Source organism: Pygocentrus nattereri, chromosome 11, assembly GCF_015220715.1.
Source record: "Pygocentrus nattereri isolate fPygNat1 chromosome 11, fPygNat1.pri, whole genome shotgun sequence".
In the NCBI taxonomy this organism is placed as follows: domain Eukaryota; kingdom Metazoa; phylum Chordata; class Actinopteri; order Characiformes; family Serrasalmidae; genus Pygocentrus; species Pygocentrus nattereri.
This window is the reverse complement of record NC_051221.1, coordinates 33,336,317-33,357,168: the sequence shown is the minus strand read 5'-3', so window position 1 is coordinate 33,357,168 and position 20,852 is coordinate 33,336,317. Positions and strand designations below refer to the sequence as shown.

Genomic DNA, 20,852 nt, shown 5'->3' with positions numbered 1-20,852 from the left:
ACTTTTAACAGATTATGTATTTTACTCGTTTTATATATAGAATGGTGAAACATGCAAACTCTTAAAGTTCTCCCTCCATCAATTTCTCCTTATGTTCTTCTCCTCATCTCTTTCTCACCCCCCGCCCCCCCCCCTTTCTCTAGCCGAAACTAGTCTTACTCTCACTCCTACGCACAGCTCACTTCTTTGGAATTCTCAGACCTCTCCATCCTCTCTTCTCTCTCTCGTTCTTTCTCTCCCTCTCTCTCCCCACTTTGGTTTTGCCTGATACCTCCCTACACCCCATTAAATCCATCCATCTAATATAAACCCATTACGCACATATGCACTTTCTTCTGTATTCTTCCTATCTCTCCATTTCAACATGCAGTAGTATATCTAATTCTAAAAGCATGTACGAGGTCACAGTGCATTTCACATTTTTGTAAGGCAGAGATATCACCCACAGTTCTTTGCCACTGGCGTCACATAGCGGAGTCCATTTGTTCTGTTGGTGTGGCTGCCATTTTATGCACTGATAGTTTGGGTCCAAGTATGAGTTTTCAGCATCCTGCATCAAACCTGCAAAATACAAATGTATGACAAAATAATTTGAAATGTAGAAATTTGAATCACTTTGTAGACCCTGTTCGTACAAGTTTGTGTACTAATGTGCGTACCTGGTTCTTGTTTAATGATGCCGCTGAGTATCTGAGCATTGAGAGTGCTGTTAGGAGAATCTGAGTGCTTCCTCTTCTTTGCTTGGTGAACAGGAATACCACTGTACACATATGCAGGCACACATAAAGGAGAAAATCAATTTGTTCATAATTATCAATCCATGCGTTCTTTTCTCTATTACTCCACATTTTCTCTCTGTCGCTTTCTTTCTCTCTTACTCTTGTCCTTGTGGATGTTGTAATAGCTGATGTAGCATCTGACTCTGTTGTATGTCTCCACCTCCACTGCTGGCTGGACCAATTGGGTACTGTGAAATCATGGGCTCTGGTTTCAGGTACATGTCCCGGTGCATGCTGGGATAGTGGCCATGAGGGGGCAGTGGTGGTGGACTGGTCATATGGCACATGTTCTCAGGCGTCATGGCCCTGAGCATGTGTGAGTCTGAAATAGAAACAGAGATATACACTCTATATACACACCAATTATCAAATATGAACATACTTTATATATTATACTTGGTAAACTCAACATATGGTTTATTTTCCAAATTCAAATTTCAAGTTTATATCAAATCTGATGTATTTACAGTTAAGACACCAATTAATCTTTCCCCAGTTTCCCCAGGCTTGGCTTATGCTATGTTCCATTATTAAACAGCTGGATTTCTGCCAATCAGATTAGACTATTCCACACCTTTCTCCTTGATGGGAAAGACCAACACAGGTGTGCAGGGAGCAGCACAACTGTGTTTGACTTAGTGGGATATAACAGTTATATTACACAACTGAATTATACAACAAACAAATCCCTTTTAATATTTTATGGAAATGGTCCAAAAAGTCACTAAATATACACCAAATATTCCTGGCTTGTCTGTTTTCATGTTATCTGTACCTATTTAGTTTATTTAAAACTGGAAATGCACAGCTATTTCCCATCTCTGTGTTTTAGAACTGAGCTCTGTTTTAGACTATTTCTGTTTTTGCTTGTTTAAGTTCCACCTACCTTTCCATCTGCCACTTTCTGGCACTACTTCCTTCTGCTGATTTTTCCATCACTTGCCTTTTCCAGACTGCTCTACTTACATATTTTCATATTCCCAATCTGTATCTCAGTCCTGCTATTTCTCCATCAAATTACCTGTATGTTTAAGTTATCAGTGTCAATGACCTATCTGCCACTTAATGAGCATACACCTCTCTCTCCCACGCTCATGTTCTTTTTTCAATCTCTCTCTTCCTCTACAGACATGTATATTACACGGAAAGATGAAAATCTGTTATGTTGTTGTAATCAGTGCACATTTCTGGCTTATTCAGTCAACTGCCTTATATCTGTCTTCTTTCTTTTTCTCAGTGTTATTATCACAGCCATAAGCATGCACACAGTATAATACTATTGGACTCCCTATGAGGTAATACTCTGTGTAAAATCTTTGCATTTCTTTGGAACTTACCATTCACTTGCTGGGGAGAGTAGGGCTCTGAGCTAGAGTCTGGTGGAGACTCAGGTAATGTTCTGTAAATAAAAAGTTGTCAGGTATACAGTATTAGTCATTTCAGGGGAATCCAACCATCATGTACATTTTGCAGAGTAATAATATGGAAATCTAATTATGGATCTCTCTGTACAATCATACCTGCTGTTCCCATTTTTTCCATGATAAAAATCCAATTAATGATTGAAAAAGCACACTCTATCTTTTAAGCCATAATTCATAAGAGGTTATCAGTACATATCCATTTGTCTTATTCTCCACTGATTGCTCATGGCTCACTCCCTCCGCTCCCTGACAAAGATTTGTCTGAGCTGTATTTGTTGAAGTTTAGTTCAGGTCATTTTGAAAACTGGGTTGGGCCATTTCATGGAGGCATGGCCAGTAGAACTAGGAGGTGTGGCCACAACAAACAAAATACCACAGACCTACTTCCTTATGCAATGTAGGAGGCAAACTTACTACTATTAATTCAACAACATCTATAAAAATTCTGGCACAATGGTAAGGGCTGCTAGCAATGTTAAATTATTTCAAAATATGAATAGATACAAGGTTTTGCCCCAACAGCAATCATATACTACACATCACAGTATTGTACAAAAGTCAGAAAGCACTCCACACTTAATTCATTTTCAGTCAAAATAGACAGTAAGTACAATCTATTTATTTTTCAGTTTCAGTAAATAAAATAAGAGAAAACCAGCAACTTTTATTCTTTTTCTGTCTGTTTCCTTTTCTCCATAATGGCTTCTTGGCAGCTACACATCCTTTTAGGCTCATAGCACTGAGCTGTGGATTATTTTCAGATACGATTTGAGTGGAAAATGAAATCAACTCATAGAAAGGTGATCATCAAGCAGCAAGAGGTGTAAGAGAAGAAGGAGGTGCTCTGGTACACCAGGTCATACTGCTGAGCTCTCTGGAGTTGGCCTATCAGTGAAACACCAAAGAGGAGGGGGCCCACATGATGACCCATGAAATGATTACCCCCAACTCAAGAACCCTTGAGCAAGACACCTAACCCCCAATTGCTCCCCAGGTGCCGTGGATAGGGCTGCCCACTGCTCTGGGCAAGTGTGCTCACTGGCCCCTAGTGTGTGTATTCACTAGTGTGTATGTGGTGTTTCACTTCATGGATGGGTTAATTGCGGAAGTGGAATTTCCCTGGTTGTGGGATTAAAAAAGTATCACTTAACAGCAAGTCCTATCAGCTCAACTGTCTGTCCTTCTGTCCTTCAGTTTTGGAAACGTTTTTTTCATTACTTATTTTCCTTTGACTTTACCCTTCCTTATGCACATGGATTATGGTATATTCAATCCTCTCAGAAATATCTTCTGAAAAGTGAATAGTTTATACTTAATGGCCATCTTGACTGGAAATAAATGAACAATGGGCAATGACTTTTGTGTAGTACTGTATATTTTATGGTATGTAGCTATGAGAGTGAGGAGCTAAAGTATAACCATACACAGAGTTTTTGACTTCAAGGGGTTCAATCTAAATTCAGTGTATTAAAATCTATTTTTGGTCATTATTGTGTAATCATAAGTTGGAAATAATTCTAACCTCAAAGCCTTAAATTTCTCAGTCTCTCTGTCCTTTCTTTTGCTTATCTGACTTTGAGTCCTACTTCTCCTTATCAACATTTGTTCAAATCCCACACTTTTGCTGTCTAATCTCCTCCCCTGCTCTTTTTCTTTCTCTATTTCTCTTACCCGGGTGCGTAATGAACGCAGTGTTCTGGTTTGATGTGTTGCTGTGGGACCTGCTGGTGGTGCTGATGCGACTGGCTCTGCTGTTGCCCCAGGCAGGGGTGGTTGTGTCTGAGGAGTCCAAGTGGGGGTGGAGGGGGATAGGGGTTCTGGCAAGGTGGGGGCAGAGCCTGGGCTGTGCTTTGGCGCTGGGCAATGGGGGGGCTTACACCACACACTACCCCCCCAGATGAGGATGCTCCGGCCTGGGGGGAGGAGTAGTTGGGCCCTGGGTTGCTGTGGACCTCTGAAAAACAGCTGCAGGAGAAACAATTTTATAAATGCCTACATAATCATTACACAAACAAACCAACTGCCAAAACATACAGCATGACGTGGTGTCAAAGTAAATACACAAAGTGCTAACAGAGGAACGAACATATACCCAGACATTAGATCACACCGGCATCTAATGTTATGTGTGTTTATACAGCAGAGCTGGATTAATCTGTCATGGTTCCTGTCAAAGAACATTCCAGCATTTTTTGCCTAATCTCTGTGTGTAGCATCTGTACTGTATGGTCAATTATCACAGGCATTTAATTATCTGACTAAGAAAAGCACAGAACACCTGTTGACTTGAAACATATTTACAATACAAGGCTGAAAATGTTGCTGGAGCTCAAGTCTCTCACATATCTGTGCTGTCGTCCTCTTTGCTGATGTACTCCTCCAGGATACTGGTGTCAATGTTTGCTGCCTCCAAAGAGCTGTTAATATCATGACCTGGAGAAGAAAGACAAGGAGAGAAGAGGAGGGAGCAAAGTAAATATCTTTCATTGAGTTACACAAGTTTCTATAAGTGGTGTCACTTATAATAATCAAGATTCTTATTGGCTTCAATTTAACAAGCTCTTCCTGGTACATATAATCTTATTAAACAGGTTATTTCTGTCTAAATTCTGTTGAAAACAAGATGGCTAGAGGATGAAATGTGCTGAAAAGTGAGATTTTGGAGATAACATGGTGGATGCCAGTTACTACCACTGCAGAGCGACTGGACAAAACAAACAAATCCACTAAGAACTCTTCACCATACTGTCTTAGAACTTTTATTGCTAATTATTCATAAAAATTAGTTAGACTTTGAACCAGATGGTATAAATGACTTGCCTGGATTAAGTGATAATTAACTGTCGGAAATCATTTTTATTATTATTATTATTTACTGTTAGGCCTGTATTATTCATAACTTCATAATTCAATTACAAACAATGTCAGGGCACACATTATGCATAGATGAGCCAGAAAGGTTCTGGAACAACATTTTATTGACAGAGGATGTGAAAATACACTTTTTTCAAGGTATTAGAGAAGGGAAATGGGTATAAAAACATTAGAGGGACTGTAAATTATCTTAATGAGGCAGTATGTCTGCCTCTGGAGTTGACTCACTGATAGGGGTGTAAAATGTACTGTGACATCACGAAATTGCAACACAGAAATGTGACAGTGCAACATGGAGAAAAGGCATTCTAATAACTATGCCATTAAATGCAATGGTCTTATTTGGACACCAAAGTTCTCAAACAAGCAGCACCTATCAAACAGCTCACTTTAGCATGTTCATATCATGCCACATTCCTCTGCTTCCCGGCTCTACTCTCATTAGTAGAATGTGAAGCAAAAACTTGGTCACAGTCATCATGGTCTTTCATTCAACTTTTGTTCAACATATTGTGAGAACATTGAATAGTGAACCCAGTATCATGAAACATATGGACTTGGGCAGAAAGTATTATTAGACCCCTACTCACTGGGCTGTACTGATGATGGTAACAGCAAAATGAATTGTATGTACAGAAGCATGTAACATGTCTTCTAATGTCCAAAACATACCTCCAAACTCAGAGAAATTCATAAAACAGCAAGACGATACTCCAAGAGATCCAGATAATCAATAATGAATCAGAAATTCAGTGGAATTGAAGTTTTAAACTTCCTAAATCAGCTTTATGACTTAAATCCTTTTGAGCATGTGCTGTGCATGATTGTGAACATGTTAACACAGTAATCAAAGAGAACTCAGTCAAAACTTAATTAAGAACATGTAAGTGGATGTAAGTGAATCAACTACAGTCATTGTATCTTCAGTATAAAGCTGATTTTGCATTTGAGGCGAACTTGTGAAGACTGTGTGTATGACATTACCACGAAGATGTATAACTGAAAAACCCAGTGTAATCCGACCAGACACCTCTTAAATTTAAATTATTATTCCAGGTTTTACGGGTGACTCGTAGCAGTGCATGTACACCGTGTTTTTCCCTTCTGACTCAGTAACGCTACTTCTTTCAGAGGTGGCTGTTTTTTTCAAAGAAGGCTGATTCATGTGTGTAGGATATGAGTAAATAGTGATGTCAGTTTGAGAAAGGGGGAGTGGTATTTCAGTTAACAGATTAGTCATAGTTAGGCCTCTCCAGGTTTAAACCTTAATTTCATTCAGTGTATTTCTATCTCACTATGATCTGTTTAATCATTATCATACCATCAACTTGTTAATTGCCAACATCATCATCTGCTGTGTCTACTGCTGGGTCTGCTGCTCTCTACTCCCCCCGACCTCCTTTATACCAAATCTCCCCAAATCCTTAACACATGACCATTTTCTATAATCACACAATTTCACCATACACTATGACAGCAGTGCATAAATCAATCACCTACACAAAGCAAATAAACAGCAAACATTCCCTATCCACCTCACTAATGCATATTTACATTAAATTTTGGTGAATAAAGTAAGCTAAGTAAGCCAAGAACAGAAATACAAGGCAAGAACTAGGTAGAGAGGGTAAGCATAGTAGTGAAGTGATGGAGGAAGGGAGGAGGTAATCAGAAGGTCAGAGGATTCGGGGGAGGTGGAGTAGTTGGGCAGGCATCCCCTAAAACCCAGTGCTCTCTTCTTTGATAGATTAAGCTGCTACCCAGTGGAGTATGCAAAGAATTCCAGTGTTAGTGTTGGGAAAAACCTCTTTCCATGTGCTTTTCTCTCTCTTTCTCTGCCCTGTGATTGTTCCCTCACCCTCTCATCCTCATTCTTAAATAAAGCTTCATAATCTCTCAGTAAGTCTGGCCTGGGTCAAGTCCCAAACCTGCATTTTCTTTCCCAACATCAGCATATCAGAAGTCTTTTTTCAGTTTTCAGGTTCAAACGATGTATACAACTGAATTATACAATAATATAAAATATGTGTCGCTTTTCTAGAGAAACCACTGTTACTTCATTCTAAATCTATGTTGTAAATATCGCCATTACTTCTCAAACTTTCTCGGAAAAACAAATAAAACCTCACAATATGAATCAAAACAGGCTGCCATGAAGTCACAACTTCGTCATCATAACAGAAAAGTCTTAACTCTACGAGTTCCCACACAGAAATCAGTGATGAGCACAACGGTAGAGAACACACTTGCAGGAAAACACAGCACTAAGTTTATGCCAAGAGGCACAGAGGGCAGCAGAGGGATGACTACTCTTTAATAAGACCCAGATGTTCACCCCACCCATCCGAACCAGTAAATCTGTACTGCCAGCACTGATAACGGTTGAGAGAGAGTTGGTGGGGGGGGGTGGTAGTGGTGTTGGTGGTGGGGCAGTCCAAGGAGGAGAGTGAGGTGAAAGAGATGTTCTAGAATGAAGAAAAAGAATGAAAAGTGATTAGGCCATGAGGAGAACAGGAAGCAAAGGGGCATAAAACATGAAAATAGCATGATAATGTGGAAAAATCCCAAAGACAAAATACAGAAATAAATTACAGTTAAGTAATAGCTATCCTATGGTAGCTAACTTTCTTAGCAAGGGTATATATGTTATATGGTATATAAACAATTCTACCATGAAGCAATGTAGTTTATTAACACTATTCCAGGCATGTCAAATTCCTTCTAAAACACAGATCTGCAGAAATTTCCCATCTAAACCCCTGAATTGAATTTTACAATGCTCTTGCTCATTAGCTGGTGAAATATGTATAAAGACTCAGATCACTGAATCTGCAGAGCTATGGCCTGCAAGGACTGGAGTATCTCATGTATCTAGGCTATGGCTATGAAGCAACATATCAGTCAGAGACTGTTCCATTGATAACATTAATAACATGATGGTATGTAATACAGGATTGAAATGTAGTTAGGATAGAGTCAGCTCCTATAGCTAAGAAAACAATATATGAGATCTATTTATGGCTTTCAGTAGCTCATCGCAATATATATTTTAATTCATCATCAACATCTTAAATCGCTTATTCCAGCTAGGGTCAACGTAGCACTTGAGTGAGAGGAGAATCTCAGATAACTCTGTCTCCCACAAATGCCTCCAGCTAATTCCGTTGGACCTTGAGCTGCTCCCAGGCCAACTTTTAATATTTAAAATTATTTAATATTTAATAACTTTCTATATAATTCTAATACATGTCAGTCACACAACATGGTATTGTGTAATGTAGATTTTTTTGCTTTATAAGTATCTATTGGTTGATTACAGCTACTTTGATGCTAATTTACATGCTAGAAGCTAATATTATCTATTGCTAGTACCAAGCTAACGATGGTGTACATTCATTTTAACACACTGGGTTTTATTACTACTTACGATATCTCTAGCTGAAACAAAGGAGTGCAAGACATTCAAGTAAATTACTTTTTACTTTTATGATGTACATTTGATAAAATCCGATCAAGTATCCAGACACAACTTGGCTCAGGTAATCTCTGCACTTAAGACTAAGCATGTACAGGTCTGGTGTCTAAATCAGCTGTTTAATTAGTGTTTGAGTTAGTGAGCCTGCATTTGGCTGAAGGGGGCCGTATCCAGCTGTGGTGTTGACCAGACAGAGACTTGATTGTCAACGCAGGCCTCATGCAGCACATTCACACACACACTGCTCTTTTCTCTGTTGGAGGGGTCGATTGGGGGTGGGGGGGGGATCAGGACAGCACCTCAATGCTGGAGTTGTCTGGTGGATAACAACGCAAGATAAACAGAAACAGAGCTGGTGTGTTTGTGTGTGTGTGTGTGTGTGTGTGTGTATGAGAGAGAAATGGAAAAAACTCCCATTAATCATAGCTCATTTAAAAAATCATTAATGAACAGCCTTTATATCGTCCAAACACTAAGTAAGGGTGGGTGCTATGGCAAAAATATAACATCTTGACATTTTTGTCACAGTATGTATCACAAAGTTCAGTTCTGAGGTTTGAGAACAAGTTGGAACAGACAATGCCTATAAAAAACAGCAGTATTGGTGGGCAATTAAAAAAATATTTGGAAGCATTATGTTAAATTTTGTCACTATATGCTTTCCTGAGCATATGGCAGATATTGTCAATAGTTAATAAACTAAATACATATTTCATTAAAAGAGAGCACAATCAGTTCAGTTTTACTAGATTTGGCACAGTACTGTATATAAATGATTGTACCCAAACATTATAGTATTATTTAAATGTTGTTTAAACAACATTTATTGTTTAAATGTCTGGTGCATTCTGCCTGTTCCAATCTATAGAAAACATATCTTAACACATATTATGTACCATGAAAATGTCTTTATGTACTGAGATATTGCATTTTTGCTTGACCAACACCCCCTAAATCACTAAAGAAGATCAAGAGGATAAAACTAAGTTATCGATAAAATAAAAGCATTTAATCAACTACTTGTTGCTTTGCAGCTTATGCAGTTATTATACCAGTTATTGTTGTTTATAGCCTCTCTGTAATTGGTGTACGCTACATGCTGTTTAAATACTGATGTCACCCATCATGCACTAAAAAAAGTATGTTATGATGCAATTGATCAGGGAAACATGATAATGTATCAACATATTTCCAACCCGACCAAATAAGTTGCCCTATTTGAAAGCTATAGTGGGCAAATATGTTAACTTAAGCTCATCCAGATGTGGTAAATTTCCTATGTTGCTACTACATTCAGTGCTAAACTGTCTATTATAGGTCAAGTGCATTGTGCTTCCTCAGAGTTTATGTGCCAGAGACAGTGAAAGAAGTGTGATTATCCCCATAGACCTCATTAGTCTTTGTCAGCAACATACAAAGGCATATATTCTTTCCATTCTATCTTTGCATATCTTCTTCTCTTCCTTGCTGCTTTACTTCCTGCACACATTCATACTCCTCCTCTCCTTCTTCCATAAATCTCTATTCTTTTCTGTTTTTGAGAGTTCTGTGATTAAATGTGTGTGTGTGTGTGTGTGTGTGTGTGTGTGTGTGTGTGTGTGTGTGTGTGTGTGTGTGTGTGTGTGTGTGCGTGTGTGCGTGTGTGAATGTGAGGGTGTTAATCATTAATCTCTAATTCACACCAGAACACTGACTGATTGAGCAAAGTCCATATCATTATCAAACATTAAACACTTAACATTTCCCAGCATGCATTTTTTTTCTTGGACAGAGAGGCATATATGCGCTCACAAACATAGACTAATACATAATAATATGCCTGAAGATCTGACACAGAGAAGAATTGAACAGTTTTTAAAGAGTTGCTTCTTTAATAGTAAGAACATCAAACTTCTGTTTTAAAACCTTAATTATTAAAGCTGCCCTGAAAACTCTGACCTAATGTCCTTCATAACTGTAATGTCCTGTGGCACATACAGAGATCACAACACTTCTCAGCACAGCACATTAGGAAGAATCAGTGTAGGATCAGACACAAACTTGTTGACTTCAAACAGAAACTGCAGGCTACTGATCAGTCCATAGCAGTGGTTCTCAAACCGTCCCCCAGATGGTCCACATTTTTGCTCCAACCCAACTCACAACACATAGGGATAGAGGAAAAATGTGAACCATCAACCCGAAAATTCTAACAGTCAAACAACATCACAGTCTGTTCTTGCTTTCGACCTCAAAAGCACATTTCAACAAATAAACTAGCACTGAGAATTTAAAGTATGCAAGTACATTCATATGTGTTCATAAGTCTAATCCAAAGCACAACAGCTTCTCTCTCACAAATACAAACACACGTAAACAACAACAGAACAACTGCACATATGCAAATACTTAAAAGGCTTTTTAAAAATGTAAATAAAAAGAATCACAGAAAGAGGGACTGTGAAGGACAGGGTGAAGGAGGCACAGAAAATGATGGATACCTGCGCGTAGCCACAGCATGGTGAGCTGATTTCAGTCAACACACCTACAACTGAAGATGAGCTGAAACGTGACACACACACACACACACACACTCATCCGTCACATCTTTCCCATCAAAAACTCAAACTGCTTTCTGCATCACACCACAGTGTTAGGATTTGGGGTTACAATCCCTTGGGTGTGTGTGTGTGTGTGTTGTAATGGGGGGATTAGGCCTTAGTCATGAGACAGGGCTGTACCAGGCCACCACACACAGCTCTTGTCGCCCACCAGCACTGAGTGTACCGTCTGACCTGAGCAGCTTACCTACACTCCACGAGAGAGAGAGAGAGAGAAAGAGAGAGAGAGAGGTTAAAGTTTAAGGAGAAATGAACACCAACTGATTGGACAGATGGAGAGACAAGGAGAAAAAAAGAACACACAAAGGAGAGAAAGAATAAAAGAACTTGTGAAGAATGTAAAGAATGACCCAAATATTCAGACCTGGAGTAGCAGGGCGGCAGCCCCATTGACACATCATCAACTAACAGCCACCCAGCCCAGCCATTTTAAATATGGCCAGTCACAGCACACACTAGTATTTATGGCAGGCATCCACACACGACACTGACTCCTGCCACTTCACACTGGTGACCTTTAACATTCTTTCACTGTCTTTCATCATTTATTCAATGATTCGCCTTGTACAGTGATTCTAATCTACACTCTCAGAAAAAAAGGTACGACACTGTCACTGGGGCAGTACCCCTCTTGTCACTGTGGTGGTACCCTCAAGGGTCCATCTCAGTACCTGAAGTCAGGGAACATAACTGTACCAGAATCCACTGAAATTATATTTTCTAAGTTGTATTGATTCCACACACCCCGTCTAGCCTCCAGGTACATGCATGGTACGTTTATTTCTAACAGTGTATAGTTAGTTAAGAAACATGCATACTAGAAAAGAATGCCCTCTGAGCAACAAGGATTTTACATAGTCCCAAAAAGTTTTATTTGACTTGTAATATTACTGGAACCCGGGCGGCAGGTAACACTGTCGCCTCACAGCAAGGGGGGCCTGGGTTTGATTCCAGGGCCGGGAGACCGGGGTTCTCTCTGTGCGGAGTTTACATGTTCTACCCGTGTCTGCATGGGTTTCCTCCAGGTTCTCCGGTTTCCTCCCACAGTCCAAAGACATGCAGTCAGGCCGATTGGACATGCTACATTGCCCCTAGGTGTGTGTGTGTATGTGTGTCTGTCTGTCTGCCCTGCGATGGACTGGCGACCTGTCCAGGGTGTATCCTGCCTTCCGCCCAATGACCACTTGGATAGGTTCCAGCACCCCCCTGAGGGAGAAGCAGCTTGGAAAATGTGTGTGTGTGTATATTACTGGAACCCTCTTTAGTTGCTATACAGAACCATTTCTTAGTGATGAGAACAACATATAACAGGTACTCAATCATGGAGAAGAATCAATTAAACCTACAAAGAGCCATTTAAGCACTTGAAGGATAATTTGAGCAAAAAAACCCTTGAAGTAAGCACTTTCTATGGGTGTAGGCTGTACAAACAAAACATCACCCACTAATGAACTACACATGTACATACTTTGAAAAAGGATGAAACACACAAATGAAACAATGAAAATGAAACAATAAACTCAGATTGATGAGATCTACTCTCTCTGATTAACTTAATGAGCTTGTCCAGAAGAAGGGTGCCAATGCAACAGTTTGGCAAAACTACGGTTTCCAACTTATCAAACACAGAGAAAGTAATATTAGAAGTTAGCAAAGTTGGTAATTTTATGGAAATCATAGCATCAGAGAATATGTAACGAAATAAAAATCATGATGATGTTGTTTATGATGATAATTCTGCAGTTTGTCTAAATTTATATTCTTGTCTGACTTTCCGTACAAAATGTGTTTTAAGGAAGAATGTGGTAGTAATCTGATTTTTAATTAATCCGATTTAAATGATATTACAGATGTACATAAATGCGCTTGGGGAAAAATGCATTAAAATGTGAAAACGTGACAACCAACTGATACGTGCAGTTGGTGCTGTTTTGTAATGAGAAATGCTCCTTGAGAATTATATGCCTGGTTGGTCAAAAACAATGCATTCCAGTGGCTGCAATATGGCGTTACAGGAGTGAGAGAGCAGGCCACATCCAAACCGTTCCACCCCACTCTCAAACCTTAGGAACCACCTGTACTTCCAACACTCCAACAACACTCAGTGACTGATTGGCACAGGGTGAACCCCTGTGTGAAATACAGGACAGATTCTTGGCCCACAGTAAAGCAAAGTTTAACTGTTAAACTTCATACACAGAGTGGACTATAAAGGACTCACAGCTGGTAACTAACTGGGGCTGGGTTTCCCAAAAGCATATTAGTGTTGAGATCATCTTGACTGGTAGTGATTGCTTAATGTGATGTTCACTCTACCATTTAAGAATCGTCTTTGTACAAAGATGCTTTCTGGAAACCCAGTTTGGAAATCCAGTTTCATTTGGCTCAATGCGATATTAAACAGGCATGATGGAGAATCTGTTTGTTCTTGAAACCTTGGCTAATTATTACATTACATTGGCGAAATCATATTTTGTCAGAAACATAGTTGAAGAATGCCCAGGCAAACGACTGCCCAACCTTAAATCTGGCCCTGCCCTTTGCAAGATCATTACTCCAGAGTGCATTGAAACGAAGTCCGAAAAAACTTGAAGGACAAACAGTCGCATTGGGCTCCAGGCAGAGTGTTGACAAGGTGAGTCTCTCCAGACTAAAGTTAAACAGTGATATAAAGCACACAGATGGGCCCCCATCCAAAACATTGACTCCCACACTGCACTATTGACTGATCTGTTCTGCTATCATTTGATACTCCCTGCTGTGTGTTTGCCTCTGCATGTGTTTTCAGATAGTATGTATTATAAGGTGTTTGTGTGTTGGTGTGAGTGCTCTTCTAACTTAATGTGTCAATAATGCTGTGTATTTTACATGAATGTCTTAACTGCTCTGTAGTGCTATTCCACCCCAATAGTATAGTGCAAGCATATATGTGTGTGTCTAGTCATGTGTGGAACTGCATGGTTTTGTGTGTACGTATAAGTCTGTTATCCATCTCCCTCACATTGTCTGCACACTGTCACTCTAATGGTGTCTGAACAAGGGAAGGACGAAGTGAATGGAGAGAAAAGCATTACTCTCACCTCGTTCTGTTTCTCAGAGGTCACTGAGGTATGCTAGGAATGGTCCAGTCCATTAGGGTGAGAGTATACATAACTGAATAAGCCTCATAAAGCCACTCTTTTCCAAGAAATGAATACATCATATATCCTATGCAACGTGCATTCGTCAAAGATGTAGGACGAAACGTGGTTGGTTCAAATGTAGGTGAATGAGAAAGTACCACTGGGGCACTGAAATACTGTTAGTATTTTGGCTTTCACGCTATACATTCTCTTATTATTTGCCGTTATGTGGCTACATTGAAAAAACAGTGATGCAGTTCACATGTATACAGATTCTGTGTCTTGTATACACAACTCAGTAATCAAAAAATACATGATAAAAAAGTTACTTTTATGGTATAAACACAGTCAGCATGAATCTTGAGACCTGTCCATTCAATTACTGTCAAAATTCGCAGATGAGGTCGCTATGACTTTAGGAGAACAAGGCAAAAAGCACAGTCTACTTGTTTAACTACATAGAAAAAATCCATCTTCCATTTTAGCTCACATTAGTTTGTGCCCCCTCTTCCCTCTAAACCAACACAATTACTGACAAACATAAGTAAACTGAAATACAAAATTCTTCTGATGTAGTACATTTTATTCATGTGGAAATCACATCGAAGGGTCTAGCTGTGGTAAATTACCCAACAATGTACACATCAAGCAAATTCAACATATTACTTTTTTCAGAGTGGTCACATCATACTGTATATACACTGTTTATATTTTTGTCACGTGTGCATACAACACACATTAGATTCTTATACATTTTCTGTTTCATGTAATTTTGTTCTGCATATTTTATTGCATTATATTGCTGTTTTGTTGTATTTTTCTTGTTTAACTTCATTTTTTTAGTGTATGTCTGGGTCGCATACTGTGTAGTAAATATTGTCCATCTCTTGTATGTTGGCCTTAAAAGTTTGGCTGAAAGATTTTTGTTTTTATATCTTGAAAGCGCCATTTGGAATAGTGCAATCAAATCACAGGAGCTGAAAAATTTATTACAGTCTACATTATCATCAAAATGCCAAAACTAACAGTTTGGCAGCCTGGCACAGTATGCTTAATGTTCATGCTTCTAGCTGGAAAAAGAGGATATGATGGTCTTCACAGCCAAAAGCACAGGCCTAGACATTAATTTATAAATACAAGCTGCAATATAAAGAAAGATATCTTTCCCAAATTGTTTAGCCCCACCTCAAAGAATACTATTTTGAGTCCAATATATATTAGTGTATGGTTGGAATAACAACAAGCTCCTCTTGATCAAACAGGTGGCTGCTACTGTGAATAAAGTGTATTAAAAAACCCTTTCACCTACTGAGCTCACAACTGACTATTCCTACCACTCAATCCATCCATCCTAGCTCTAACACAGACACACACTGCTTATCTGCGCTGTTTGTTCATCAGGGGGAACTGAGAACCTAATTATCAGTTATGTAAGAATGATATTTATTTGTACAAATGTTTCATTGAAAAATCATTTGTTAAATGATCGTGCAAATCAAACATGTCTGGTTCTGAAGCCTTTTAGATGAAGACACATTGAAATTACCCCACCTCAAACTGAATACAGAACTGTTATGTGAGGTATATAGTAAAACGGATTGTGGCACCTGAACACAAATATGAGCAATGACATAAAAAAGTGCCTGACTATGCAACGGCTATCTAACTCATTAAATCATAATAAAATTTTGAAAAGATTTGCACATACATTTTCAGTTTTAGGCTGTTATTAATTTGAGTTTCTAGAGAGTTTTGTTCAGTCAAGCTCCACACAGGTCCACATACTACAGTCAAGGCAGAAGTTGTTACTTTTCTCGATTTATGTTTTTAACTGGAAAAATACACATTAATCAGCACTATTATTATTAGCAGCTTGGGTAGGTTGGTGCTGATGTAAAAAATATGAAAAATATTTTGCTTAAGGGCAAATTTAGGATGGACTGTAAAACAACCATATTTACATTTTCTGGCACTTGGCACTCTTATCTAGAGCAACTTAAAGTTTAATCATGTTACAAAGGCAGGCCAGTGTAGCATTAGGGGTCTTGTCCAAGGACTCTTATTGGTACAGTATGGTGTTCTTGCCAGAGCATGGAATTAAACCTCAGCCCCACTAAAGGTTGTGGTCTTTCATACTAGAATATACCAAAAGTTGTTAATATTAAATCTCAGTGCCAAGCACCAACATAAAAACTAGGTTATCTGAACAGCTTTTAAGAAAAAAAAAATATTTTTTTTTCTTTTCTTATCTTATAATCAATAACCTTTTTCAATGCAATTATCTGGATGACATTTGGTCATCAGATTGCTTTAAATGTATCTGTGCAGGAGTAATTAACAAAAGAGCAATAACTTGGTCACTCACACTGAGTGAAATGAGATCGAGACTCTTTCAGCTTGGGGGGGTCACATCAGTTTTATCAACAAACAGCTTTTCACCCCTTCTTTTGTCCTTTGTCTGCCAGAACACCACAATGGTTGTCCTGAGTTCTTTCCAATAACACTAGCCCACTCTCCCAAAGACACACATACACACACACATATGCATGAATAAGGAAAAAGGGGCTTTACAATTATCAGTTCAACTGTGCCTGAATATCAACTAATATCCTGTTATGAAAAGCACCTGCTCTACAGGCGTGTAAAACATACATGTTTAGACCTACAGCACACTACAGCTTTGATTTTCCTCACACTAGAGCAAAACATCAGAGCCACTAGCATCACCTCAAAAAAAAGCACAATCTAAAAGTGAAGCATGTGCAGATCATTGCACAGCCATGACAAATCAAAGGATGGACAAATGCTGACAAAATGTGGAAGATGCTTTTGTTTGTCTAGACCAAGGCATAAGTAAAGATTAACCATTCGTAACTGAACAGGTTTTACGGTAAATCTGAAAACAAACACAACTCACTATTAAGCTGTGCACATGCCCAACGCCTGCCATGCTGAGAGCCTGCAGTGAAGTTTAGAGCCTGAGCATCTCTCTCACTCCCCATGGAGGAATGTAAACACATGAAATTCCTGTTAAAGTCAAGAGCAGCACTTGACAACCATGAACTCCAGAGCTGGTCAACAATGTTTACAGCGGATCACCATCTAATAAACAGTCCATCACACCTGTACTCTGAGTATGACTCATTATCACTGGGAATGCCTCTAAATCCACCCAAAAGCCTGTTATCATGCGTTATGCTCTTTGTCCAAAGGAAGATGTGATACGTGTGTTGCAATAAAGTTAAAGTTAAAACATTGGGGTGGTCTGCATTTACAGCCCCTCAGGCAAAGAAAATGAAGAGGTTGAAAAGAAACAAGCTGCAGGAGTAAGAGAGATGTAACTGGAAAGAGTAATGCATCTTGGATGCCTTATTCACAGCATTGTCATCTTTACACAGTTGATTATAGTAATGAACATTTCATTGCTGTCCAAGAAAAGGAAAACCCCCCAAAGCATGTACTTCCATGTTTTTCCTATTATTATTTTTATACATCATTTGAGCACAGCAGGTGTCCTTTACTGTGCATAAAATTTTCAGGTTGAATGAACCAACAGTAAGGCTCCAAAATAGCTTGGAATTAAACAACAGCATGTAGACAACGGCATGTAGATGTATACTCACATGGCAAGTGACCGTAGAAGTTACAAGCATGAAAGAAAGAAGTGTTTTGAATGTCCTCCATAACTTTAGTGTGTTTTTAAATATCTTTGTCCATTTTTGTCAGATTTTCTGTATTACTTTAAAACAGTAGAAGCAAATCATCTCGCTCTCATTTTGCCTGTGGCCTCAGACAAACAAACACACCATTTATCTGCTCTTTTTTGGAGTGTGCATTTCTATAGCATAACCATCGCCCCCCCCCCCTCCCCTCCCTTTGTTCTGCCCCTCTCCTCCAACATCTCTCCATTTCTGCTACCCATCTCTGCACTAACCTTTTACCTTTAGCCTTTTTCTTCCAGGAACACATTCACCTTAACCTTTCCCTGGGATGCATCACCACTGGTCATTTGTGTCTCTGTCCAGACTCGGGGGCCCCCCAAATCCCCCACAGCACATCCAACACCAGCTACCCTACAATAACCCCCACCCTACAACACCCCCCTACCAGCAAAACCCCCATCCATCACTTTTATAGCAGTGCAGGCTGAAAGTCAAGGGCCCTGATGGAAAGTCTCACCGCTGTGAGAGCTGAAGGTTTAACACGAGCACAGAAACAAGAGGCGTGATGAACAGGATTTAAGGCCTTTACCAGTCAAATCTCTGACTCACGTTTCAGATTAGGTGCTAAACTCTTCTGTAACCCACAGGATACAGATTCAGGGAAATCAACCAGAAAATGAGAGCAACGAGAATGTAAAAGCGTCCAAACGAACCTTAAAGTATCAGTCGCGTCTGTTTTTACTTTCTTTTTCCTTTTATATCCCTGTTTCTTTACTAGGTAGCCAGAATCAGGTGCAGTGCAGATCAACCGAGCCGTTTTCCTTGTTGAACACTGCGCCTTTAGACGCGGTCTCGCGAATTCAAGGTGCTGCAAGTTAATCAACACACTTACCTTCAAAAAATCTCTGTAAGGCTTCCGTTTCATCGACCACGTCCATCCTAGCGGGTCCAGGTTAAAAACTCCATGTACGGTTCCCTCCGGCCGGTGGAAGTGGCGGGGGGTCGACAGCCTCTCAAACCTTCATCCAGCGCGCCGTGTTAAACTCCTCTGTCGGCCAGCCCGCTCCTCTGGGACTCACAGCCCTCACAACCAGCACCACCACCGCCCCCTCCCAGACTCCAGACCAGCACAGAGCACTGAACTACTCACCAAGAGCCCCCCACACCACTTCATTCACTTACATATCACATAAAAACGTGTTTATTCCAGTCTGAACTAGTCCACGTGTCTGCGGTGGTGTTAAAATCAATAGGTTAGCTTCAGCCTCGCGCCGTCAGGTGTCAGCAGGTTCCGGCTGATCCAGCAGGCTGAGGGTTTAAAAGTGTTCAGGAACACGGACTGGACAGCGGGTTTATTCGGTCCCAGAACTGCTCCAGGGACAGTGTTCCGCGCTTTAAGGAAAACCTGTGAGCAGAGGCTTCGTTACCTACAGCTCCCTCCCTCAGTGTGAGAGCGCTGAGCTGAAGAGAGGAGAGGAAAAGAGAGGAGAGGAGAGGAGATGCGCGAGAGACTCACAGAAAACTCACTAACGCTGTCACTGCACCTCAACATGAAACTGCGAACAAACATTTCTGTTTGGGCTTACACTAAAAAGCCAAAGAGTAATACACCCTTATATAAAAAGAGCATCTTAAAAATAAATAAATCAACAAATAAATAAATAAACGTGAGCGCGCGAGACGGACGCACACATTCCGAGTGAGGCAGTGTGAGAGCTAAGCTAACTCACCTAAACCGAGAGAGCAGATTTACTCCGGATTTACTGAGACAAAATCACAGCGGTGAAGACAGATTACTGTCCCTGTGGACGCTGAAATAGGGGCGATATGGCAAAAATACTTTTTACACGATAGATTTAATGAGTTGAAGCAGAAAAATAGAACCTGTTGTGCCAAAAAAAATACAACACCAATAAAAAAAGTATAATAATTATAATAATTATTATTATGCTCACTTTGTACTGAAACATGTAGTTAGTAAACGTTTTTTTTTACTATTGTCAAGATTTTAAGTCATTTTTAAAGTACGGCCAAGATACTGTGACATAAAGCATAACCAACATTTTAAAAACTAGGCTAAACAGATATAATAACACAATAATAACAAAACAGTGCCATGTTGCCCACCCCAACATCAAATCTGATTTATTTTTATCACTTTGAGAAGTGTATAAGATCAATATTTCAGTGAAGTGTTGAGGATCATTACAAGGCAGAGTTTATAAATCATCAACAGGTTTACACTTAATATTCAGTCCATGTTTTAGCACCAGTGCTAACATGGCATGCTTTCACAGTTTTTGGCATCACGAAACACACTACAGATAAACCAACAATACGCTAAAATAAAATAGTGCTTTAAATTGACATAATTTGTATGTGTCAGACAGTAGTGTGTGATTAAAATGTGTTACATCAGCTTCTCTCTGGCCTAAAGAAGTACACTGAAAACTGAAAGAACTGTGTTGATGTGACGTATTGATTCACGATCAATCTACTGACGCTTTTGGATCATTCTAGCACCACTTTTTGGTGGTGAGGTTTTTTCACTGTGGGGGGATATGTGACCCCATATGAGACATTTGAGCTAAACGCTGCAGTGGTTTCTGTAGGTGTTGTGTTTTGGCGTGCCTGTTGACTGTGAGAGTGACGGAGTTTGGTGAAGGATTGTGAATGGATGAGGTGTAAAATGCCTGCAGTGAATACTGTATGAGCTGAATGATCTGTTTCTTCTCTCTTTATCTGCGACCTCTTTACACACAATAGTGCTGTGTGCCACCCCCCCCCACTTATGAGATGCTGTTTTGTTGTCTTTATCCTCACAGCTGGAGCATCTCCCTCTCTCTCTCTCTCTCTCTCTCTCTCTCTATCTATCTATCTCTCCCTCTTTCTCTCTCTCTCCCTCTCCTCTGTTTG

The 20,852-nt window shown here is 39.7% G+C and overlaps 1 protein-coding gene across 6 annotated transcripts in view; it reads right to left on the bottom strand.

Moving 5' to 3' along the window:
- myrf (myelin regulatory factor) overlaps positions 1 to 19,508 on the bottom strand; it is a 33,217-nt gene extending 13,709 nt beyond the window's left edge. For 2 of the 6 annotated variants that reach the window (XM_037542840.1, XM_037542841.1), the window contains exons 1-7: positions 17,898 to 18,041; positions 4,546 to 4,636; positions 3,875 to 4,168; positions 2,117 to 2,178; positions 879 to 1,101; positions 660 to 760; positions 447 to 561 (exon numbers count right to left, since the gene is read on the bottom strand). In XM_037542840.1, coding sequence (XP_037398737.1) covers positions 447 to 561; positions 660 to 760; positions 879 to 1,101; positions 2,117 to 2,178; positions 3,875 to 4,168; positions 4,546 to 4,636; positions 17,898 to 17,958 — 947 coding nt within the window. In that variant the 5' untranslated portion in view covers positions 17,959 to 18,041. Of the gene's footprint in view, positions 1 to 446; positions 562 to 659; positions 761 to 878; positions 1,102 to 2,116; positions 2,179 to 3,874; positions 4,169 to 4,545; positions 4,637 to 11,032; positions 11,168 to 17,897; positions 18,043 to 18,215; positions 18,259 to 18,828 lie in introns of those variants that run through there. The other 4 variants (XM_017706721.2, XM_017706723.2, XM_037542842.1 and 1 more) reach the window with 4 other exon arrangements.
- Between the last annotated feature and the right edge of the window lie 1,344 nt (positions 19,509 to 20,852).